At 42.4% G+C, this 9,789-nt stretch overlaps 1 protein-coding gene across 1 annotated transcript in view; it reads right to left on the bottom strand.

Annotated features, from left to right (window-relative positions):
• Positions 1–1,171: 1,171 nt before the first annotated feature.
• Positions 1,172–9,789, bottom strand: part of lamc3 (laminin, gamma 3) — a 76,026-nt gene continuing 67,408 nt past the window's right edge. The window contains exons 26-28 of the mRNA XM_084113854.1: positions 9,384–9,527; positions 2,841–2,940; positions 1,172–2,158 (exon numbers count right to left, since the gene is read on the bottom strand). Of these exons, the coding sequence (XP_083969980.1) occupies positions 1,908–2,158; positions 2,841–2,940; positions 9,384–9,527 (495 nt within the window). The 3' untranslated portion in view covers positions 1,172–1,907. The remainder of the gene's footprint in view (positions 2,159–2,840; positions 2,941–9,383; positions 9,528–9,789) is intronic.

The raw sequence follows: 9,789 nt of genomic DNA, 5'->3' as shown, positions 1-9,789 counted from the left end.
CACATATCGTATTGTATTGCATTTGCGCTGCTGCAAATATTACACTTTTTTAATTTTACGCTCTTATTAAAATACATAGTTATAGTATTTTTTTTGTCTTGTCTCCTATCTTTCTCATCTTGGCGTTTACTTTTTAACTCTCAGCTTATATCTGTGATTTTGTCTTTGCTCTGACCTGCAGTCAGAAACATTTCATTTAGTGCAATTACTGTTACATGATTTATTGTTGTGCATTTGATAAATAAATGTACTTGACTAGGGTGGGTTTAATCAGAGACATAGATTTTAATACTGTTGCTTCCAATAATGTGCCTTTGATACCTACAACATTTGGTTCGACAGCTATACTTAAAGGGATAGTTCACCCCAAAAAAATAAGTTTTGTCATCATCTACTCACTCATCATGTTTCAAACCTCAAAATAATATATTTTAAAGAATGTTGGTAACCAGGCAGTTTACGGCACCCATTGACTTCCATACTGTTTTTTCTTCTTTATGGAAGTCAATGGGTGCTGTAAACTGTCTGGTTACCCAACATTCTTTAAATAAGTTTTGTGTTCAACAGAAAAAGAAACTCATAATGGTTTGGAACAACTTTAGGGTCAGTAAGTAGCCTAAGGACAACATTTTCATTTTTGGGTGAACTATCCCTTTTACAGCTTTAAGTATCGTACTGTATTTTGTTGTTAAAACAGTGTCTTTATGGAGTCCGTGTATCAACGTTAAAAATGCAGCTCTGTAACTGATCACTGATAAGTATCTGTACATATATGACAGTTGTTATGAATGCAGGTTTAAAGTTTGTGATGCAATATGAATGTGTGTTATAGACTTAAATTGTGAACTAATCAGTTTGGTTTTCTGTTTTTGACATAAATGGTTCCCTTTGTATTAAAATGGAAGATAAGCTAAGTGTCTGTGGTCTTTGGTCTAATGGGGTTAAGAACAGTTAAATGGTATTAGCTCAGTGAATGGGTCAGATAACAGATGAAAAGCTCAGTCTTCACAGGAAGCATACTAATGCAATAAGCCAAGATACATCAACACTGAAAAGAAGCAAACAATAGCCACACAGATATCCATGTTGATAATATATTCCAAATAATGGAAAGTTATAGCTATTCATAGCCAATTCCTTTTGTAAGAAGTAATTATGAACAGATGGATAATACGCACAACAATAAATATTTAATATGCCATGTTAGACATTAAATAAGTAATGTTGCATGTCAACAGGCTCACAAGTAAACACACTGATGTTTAATGTATGACCACACTTTTGAAAGCAGCATGACACAATATGTTTATTTGATCTTGATTTACTGACTTTAAAACCAAATTCTCAGTTTTCTCAGATGCAGATGCACTGAGATGCAGCTCAGTGTAAATTAAAACAACCAGATTAATTTGTGTAGATGGCACCCCCAAGTGGCCAAAAAAGGACTTTATCATTACAGGAATGCCCATTAGTTTTAGGTAAATGTATGGGAAAGTTGCATTTTACTACAGTACATTGCATGCAAACTTCATAATATAATAAAGTCTGCAAAACATCAATATTCAAGCCTAATTTCAATGTTATTCCATATAGAATCACAATAATGATCACGCTGACATGTTTAACTACTGGTGATTTCAATTCAAAGTGCTAGTGTATAAATGCATTCGCCTGCATTTTTGACTTCTTACCACTAGAGTAAATAAGTAAATAAAAGCCACTCTGTCTTCACAATAAATGCATGTTTATAAACAATTTACATTTTAATGTGTCATTTATATGTTCAGTATTGCTTTTATAACAGACACGCTGAAAGAAGAATACAGAGGGGGATTTCAGAGGTTTGTTCACTTTCTATAGCTTTCCTTGATTACTAGACAACTGATAGACTTCTTCCTCCCACCAGCTCAGTGCCCTTTTTGTGGGCACGTTTTGGGCAAGTTCTGGGCGATGTCTGTCAGACTGTCTCTTTCTTCTCGTATGTCCTGCAGGTTCCGTTCAAGATTTTGCAGCTGTTTCTCTTGATCATGTGCAGCGTTGCGAAGCATCTGGATCTTTCCGGTGAGAGACGGACTCTCCACAGCAGCCTGGAGAACATGGAGACGGGATGCTGTCTCGTTCAGGATACGGTCATAGTTCTCCAGCACCACATTAGCTTCTGCCAACATTAATGGGAGAAGAGTATGATTTTGAGATTATTCATTTATTGGAAGAATATTTTTTTCCCATCTTTTTGAGAAAAAAACAAATAAACAAAAAATGAATATAAAACAAAGCAAAGCAAAGAAAAAAAAAAAAAAAAAAAAAAAAAAAAAAAAAAAAAAAAATCACACTAAAAATCAAATAAAACAAAGCAAAAACAAAATATATAAATAAAAAGCACACTGAAAATAAAATAAAACAAAGCAGAACAAATCAAAAAACAAAACACACAACACAAAAAGCAAAAAAAAAAAAAAACAACACAAAATTCATCCTCCAAACAGCTTTCCCTATGTAGGGTTGCAGGGATAAAATAAAACAAAACAAGACAAAGACAAATAAAAATAAAAATATAATAAAATAAATAAATAAATAAATAAATAAAATAACAATAAATAAATCCGTTCATCCTCCAAACAGCTTGTCCTATGTATGGTTGCAGGGATAAAATAAAATAAAACAAAACAAATAAAAATATAATATAATATAATATAATATAAAAAAATAAAATAAATAAATAAATAAATAAATAAATAAATAAATAAATAAATAAAATAAATCCGTTCATCCTCCAAACAGCTTGTCCTATGTAGGGTTGCGAGGATAAAAAATGTAATAAAATAGGATTGTGAATTTACCCAGTTGTTTAAGGAGCAGAGTTAGAGTGTTTGTAAAGGACTCTAGCCGTTTCTTGGCTGTCTCCATGTTGTCTATCACATTCCTTGAAGAATGCATCTCCTGAGGAGAAATGGCACATCAACATCATGGCAATGCAAAAACAACCTCCTCGGTCACCTAATCAGGACATTGCTGATCAGCATCGTGTTTAAAAATTAAAAAAGTTTTTTCTCTGGTACATGTACTGCAGTGTCTCAAACCCCCTAAACAGACCGGCAGTACTGAATGTCCAGCAGAAGTCTGCGTTCTAATAATAATGACCAGAGCCGCCTTAACCTAATGTTAGGCCCTGGGGCTGAGAGGTTTTGTAGGCCCCCCATCCCCTCGATTTATAGAGTCTCATTTTAAAAAAGTGTAATATCTAGGAAATCTACATCACAGAATGCATTAATTTCTTTCGAGACCTACAACAGTGAGTTTTTTAATATTGTTTTCAATTTTAATATTGTTATTAACATATCACTGAGCACATAAACACAAGACACTTTATTTAACAACCACACACAGCAACTAAATTTCAACTTTATAAAATGAGAAGCGATTTTCGCGAGCGACAACCAATAGGAAAGAAGCCTTTCAGTGGAGCTCAGCTCCCGTCACCGTCTCGAGTGCAGGAGACAGAAGAGTTCGAGGGCGATTTCACTGTTTTATATGTAACTAATCACAAACATGGATATAATAAAATGATGCATGGAAAAGAAACTGTCGACAGTCTCAGTGAGTTTATGCTGGATTTAGTGCGTAAATCATTTCACGAGTTCACATCTACATATAATTAATACAATAAGTTTATGCGTATTTGGCGTGCTGTCCGGGGGGAGGGCTCCGAGCTCGGAGTTAGGCCCGAACCCAAAGTACTCCCCCCAGTTGGTAAGTGTAGATGGAAATGGAAGTGTAGATGGAACTGGAAGTGAGGAGATGGGGTGGAGGAGGGATGCTGACAAACTTTCAATGAACAGAGATAGGTCTGCTGTGAATTTATACTCTGTCATTGAGTTGATTACTGATTAATCAACAGCTGTGCATGATTTGGTTAATTATCTGAACCTGCTCCTCCCGAACTTTGTTAAATAAAACCTCATTTCACGAGTTCACATCTACATATAATTAATACAATAAGTTTATGCGTATTTGGCGTGCTGTCCGGGGGGAGGGCTCCGAGCTCGGAGTTAGGCCCGAACCCAAAGTACTCCCCCATAAAAGCCAGGTGAGCGCAGGACAGCAATCGTAAAATGATGTGCAATTAATCCCCCCAAAAAGTGCAGGGCATGAGAAGGTATTTTACTAAAAACGAGCTTGACTGTTCGACCGGTAGGGCTCTCGCGACATCCGACGGGAACTTGGATGCTCACGGCATCGGACGGATAAGCCCATTCGGCAGTTGAACTGTCAACTCGATGACGCAAGATTTTTACGAGCGTGATTTGAAAAAGAGTTTAGCCATTCAACTGGGAGGGCCCTCGCAGCGTCCGACGGGAACTTGGATGCTCACGGCATCGGATGGGTAGGCCTCGCCAGCGGAAGGGAGGGCGTCCGCTGGACTCTGTCGGGGGGCTCGACCAGCGCTTCGAAGGGGGCTGGGACACGGGAACAGAACCCTCGCGGCCCGACGAATGGGGAGCCCACACAGCGACGTGAGCGCGGCCGTCCCACGACGACTAAGATGGGCAGACTCTCACTGCGATTCGAACGGGAGGGCTCGATCAGCGCTTCGGAAGGGGGACAGAGCCCAGCCCTTGAACGAGGAGCCGTTACGTGTGCGAACGGGGGAGCCTGCCATTGTTTGTAAAAAAGACGCTGTATTGTAGATGTTTGTTGTATCGAGCTTGAACGCAGCGAACCAAATGATACTGGAAGTGGGTTGGATCTTGGTACTGGTACTGAGTGACAATGGATGGAGCGCAGCAGGTGATGGAAATGAATGATTTAATTATGGCTTGGTGAGCGTTTTGATGTGGAAGCGGCTGGATCTGATGTAGGTTTTGAACGCTTCTGATGTGGGCCGAGTAGGGATTTGAACATTGAACGCTTATACTGCAGTAAATCAACGAGAGTGGTACAGTTGGATGGTGGTTGGCGGATTGGAAATATAAACGAAGTGACCTTTTTGCTCGATCAGTTTACTACTTGTTTAATGAAGAAAATATGGTTTCGATATCTACGATCTGTAAATCTGAGATTGGAGGATGGGTATTTGAGTCGACGTTAGATGTGATAGTCAATTCGGAGCGGTGGAGAAAACCGAAGACAGCTAGGACAGACGTGCTTCCAGTGTGCAGACGGAGTTGGTGGAATGGTATGCGAGACAGAGTGTCGGAATACATTTGGTGAGTATGTCAATTGCAATAGATTGACTGGTATCCGGATGAGCGGGATAAGTTCTTGAATCCTTTAATGAGCAGGAATGTTTGAGATTTATTTATGGCGGGGGGGCAGGCTTACCGTAGACTAATTTATTTAAAACTGAATGCTGGTTAGATAGCTCTATTAAGCTTTTTATGCTTCTGGCACCAACGTCCTGAATTTCTGCAAAGAGTAATGGGAGAGTCAGCGATTTGATTTTGTGCTCCTGGAACGTGTTTGGCAGTTACTACAAACTGATCAAGCGGAGTTCCAGATGAGGCATCTGAGGAGTGGCAATTAACGCGGGTGAGTAAGAACGACCTTTGTTGATGCAGTGCATAGTTTAGTTTGTCGCGATGGACCAGGATTCTGTTAGTTGACCACTTTCCCCCCTGGGAAAGCCGTGACGACGATTGGAAGGAGCTGTCAACGGCTTAATCGAGGGGGAGAGAGATGTAATCGTAGAAAAAAGTAGAAAAAGCCATTCCACTGATTAGAGTAAGTTATCCATAAACTTAGGGCGAGGAGGTGCGTGATGAAAGGGCGGCCTTGCGGAATTATGTGTATAGCATGGTTTAGGTGGCCGAGCGGCGAGAAGAATTCGCGTTTGGAATTATTTGGGCAGTCTATGAGGTTGGACGGAAGGACTGCCTCCGCTGTGAGACGGATGCTTGCAGAGAAGAGAAAACAGATGCATGCAGTGTCCGCTGGGAGACCAATAATCGCTGGACAGGGAAGAGAGAAAAATGGATGCATGCAGTGTCCGCTGGGAGACCAGTTCTCCTGCTGGAGCAGACACATCCCTGCTAGCAGTAGAGAAAATGAACTGGAGTAACAAATCCTGTGGGAGCAAAGGAAACCTCACTGCTGTGGCAGTAGAGAATTAGCCAGAGAAACAGAGCTTGCGGGAGCATAGGAGACATCACTACTGCTGCAGGGGAGAAAGTAGTTAGAGTAACAGAAATCCTGAGGGAGCAAAGGAACCTCATTGCTGTGGCAGTAGAGAATTAGCCGGAGAAACAGTTCCTGCAGGAGCAGAGGAGACATTGCTGCTGCGGCAGGGGAGAAAATAGCCAGTAACAGAAAACCCATGAGAGCGAAGGAAAACCTTACTGCTATGGCAGTAGAGAATTAGCCAGAGAAACAGAGCTCTTGCGAGAGCAGGAGACAGCCTTGTTACAGCAGCATAGAAAATTAGTTAGGGAAATAGAGTTCCTGCGGGAGCAGAGGAGACATCAGTGCGGTGGCAGTGGAGAAAATAGCCGGAGTAACAGAAAACCTGTGGGGGCAGAGGAGACATCACTGCTGTGGCAGTCGAGAAAATAGCCGGAGTAACAGAAAACCTGTGGGGGCAGAGGAAACATCACTGCTGTGGCAGTGGAGAATTAGCCGAAGTAACAGGAAACCTGCAGGAGCAGAGGAGAATTAGCCGGAGAAACAGTTCCTGCAGGAGCAGAGGAGACATCACTGCTGTGGCAGGGGAGAAAAATAGCGAGAGAAACGAGAGAAAATAGCCAGTAACAGAAAACCCATGAGAGCGAAGGAAAACCTTACTGCTGTGGCAGTAGAGAATTAGCCAGAGAAACAGAGCTCTGGCGAGAGCAGGAGACAGCCTTGTTACAGCAGCATAGAAAATTAGTTAGGGAAATAGAGTTCCTGCGGGAGCAGAGGAGACATCAGTGCGGTGGCAGTGGAGAAAATAGCCGGAGTAACAGAAAACCTGCGGGAGCAGAGGAGACATCACTGCTGTGGCAGTGGAGAAAATAGCCGGAGTAACAGAAAACCTGCAGGAGCAGAGGAGAATTAGCCGGAGAAACAGTTCCTGCAGGAGCAGAGGAGACATCACTGCTGTGGCAGGGGAGAAAAATAGCGAGAGAAACGGAAATCCTATGGGAAAGGGAGAGACACTGCAGTGGCAGTAAACAAGATTAGCTAAGGGAACAGAGCTCCTGCGGGAGCAGAGGAGACATCACTGTTGCGGCAATGGAGAAAAAGCCGGAGTAAGATAAAACCTGTGGTAGCAGAAGAAAACATCACTGCTGCGGCAATGTAGCAAATAGCCAGAGTTACAGAGAACCTGTGGGAGCAGAGGAAACATCACTGCTGTGGCAGAGGAAAAATAGCCAGAGTAACATGAAACCAGGAAATGAGCTCCTGCAGTGTGTGGATGAGCAAAGGGAGGAGGAGAGTGGGGCTTGGAGAGCCGATGGTCATCTTTTTGTGCGTTAATCTAAGACACGATGAAGAGGAGGTTAGAGATGAAATCCTTGCAGGATTATGCATTTCTGTTGATTAAAGGTGATCTAAGTAACTTTATCTTAACCGAACAGCTTCGGAGTCATTGGAATGGTTATATGACTGTTTTCGGGTTGAATGATGGTCTTCTCGCACCCCTCGAGCGCCTGTGAGACAAAAAACCACCCTTGCAACTTTGGGCCGCCGGGCCGCCGGCCGCAGCATCAGGAAGTATCGCATGATATCAGGTCTCGCGATGTAACAAACTGCTTTACGGCACTGCACACATATACTATCTAAACATTTATATGCTAGCCTTCTGTGTATTATACATACCTCAGTGGACATGGCTCTGTGCGTTCGCCGGGTTCTTTGAAAACAAATGCACGTGACCAGCGGGAGAAGATGGGACGAGCCAACGAGTTAACGACAGTGTTGTCAAATATCTATTCCGAAGCTGTAGGGTTAGGTTAAAAATAGGTTAAAGATTCTGAGCGCATGCGTTCAGCACGTAATGCACGAGGCCGCGAGCTACTGTAGGCCTACTTGTGAGTTTTAGCCACAAGAAAGCAGCGCGTTAATGACAGAAAATAATTTGGATCGACACCATTTAAAACGTGTTCCCCTCGTTATAACTGAACAACTGAATGCAATGCGAAATTTAACCATGGAGCGGAGCGCTCGCGGAGATCAGCCAACGGGGTTGAAAGCGTAGGCAGGCCGACCCGTACTGAATCTGCAGTGCTGCTCTTTGAGGGCCTGCGGCTTCGGCCTAGAGCTGCTGGAGAAGCCCGTTCTTTCGCATGAAGAGGGCGGCATTGCCCGAAACACGAGCGTGGTGCTTGCAGGCCCTTTGACCATTCTCCATGGCAGGAAAAAACGTTACTTGAATGATCTGGTTTAGAAAAAATAAATAAAAATAAATGCGGAAGAAGATCGCTGGTATTTCGCCCTTGGTGGCAAGGACCCGTTTATTTGGCTTGACGCCCGCAATATAACACCCGAGGACTCTGGCAAATATTCCAAAAGGACGGAAAATTCCTTCATCGGATGGGAGAGCTTGATTCGGACATGTTGGGAAGATAGGGCGCAGCCAAATGCTGACAAACTTTCAATGAACAGAGATAGGTCTGCTGTGAATTTATACTCTGTCATTGAGTTGATTACTGATTAATCAACAGCTGTGCATGATTTGGTTAATTATCTGAACCTGCTCCTCCCGAACTTTGTTAAATAAAACCTCATTTTGTTTACAAATTAGACGCTTTGCAGTTGTTATATACGTTAAAGATTTTATTTTGGATGTGTTCATTGTGATTATATTGGCTGGGTTTGTAAAAGTTTATAAAATTGAAAGGATCATTGCTTGGTGCATTTGGAAACAAAGCTTGTCTATTTCTAAATGTAATCGCGTGCATCGCTGCTGATTATACGTTGAAAAAAACTTAGATTAAACACACTCGCAACAGACACACCCCAAAGCGGAGACGGAGACGTTACAGCGTTGCCAGCGGCACTGAGCGGACTTTTGCCGCTGTAGTGGACACGCACCGTCCGCCTCATTCGCGCCGCGGGACCTCTAGACGCGCGTAAACGCGTCTTTACATTGACTTAACATTGAAATCACTCGCGCCAGACGCTCTATTCGCGTTTGGTGTGAACGCACCATAACAATAACATTATAGCGACAGCAACGTCCACAAGCGACTAGCGACATACAGCGACAAAATCTGACAAGTTAAAACAATATGACCTTTTCAGCTCATCATGAACCTGAACATGGGAGGCCCCTGAACTTGGGAGGCCCCTGGGCTTCAGCCCAGGTAAGCCCGTGCATTAATGCGGCCTTGATAATGACATTGAGGTTCTAGCCAACTGGACAAACACCGGCAATTCCACTATCAAGTTAATGCCAAATTGTTTACCTCCTCTGCCTCCATGCTTTCCTGTTTCTGCACAGCTTGGCTTTCCAGCTCAGTCAACTGCTCCAAACTGATGTCCACAGCTGAACGCAACTGTCCAGATGCATGTTTTGCCCGTTTCCCCTGTGTGAGAGACGCTTTGGCATCCTGTCATGAATAAAAAGCAAGTCATTTAGTTCCCATTAGTTCTTGTTTCAGTCTAGGCTCCTCGAGGCAATGCAGTGTATACACATCTTGGGGTTTAGGGACTTGATTTGATTAAATTGCCTTTCAGAGTGCTATTATACACAACTTCTATAACCACAATGTGATTAACAGAATGAACTATACATGTAGCATAAAAATGTTACCAACTAATATTTTGATTGAATTGTCATTTGGACAGAAACTTTAGCTAAACATGACTGAC

The sequence above is a fragment of the Abramis brama genome (assembly GCF_963993115.1).
Source record: "Abramis brama genome assembly, chromosome: 5".
NCBI classification, from domain to species: domain Eukaryota; kingdom Metazoa; phylum Chordata; class Actinopteri; order Cypriniformes; family Leuciscidae; genus Abramis; species Abramis brama.
The sequence above is the reverse complement of the archived record's forward strand: the minus strand, read 5'-3'. Positions and strand labels throughout refer to the sequence as shown.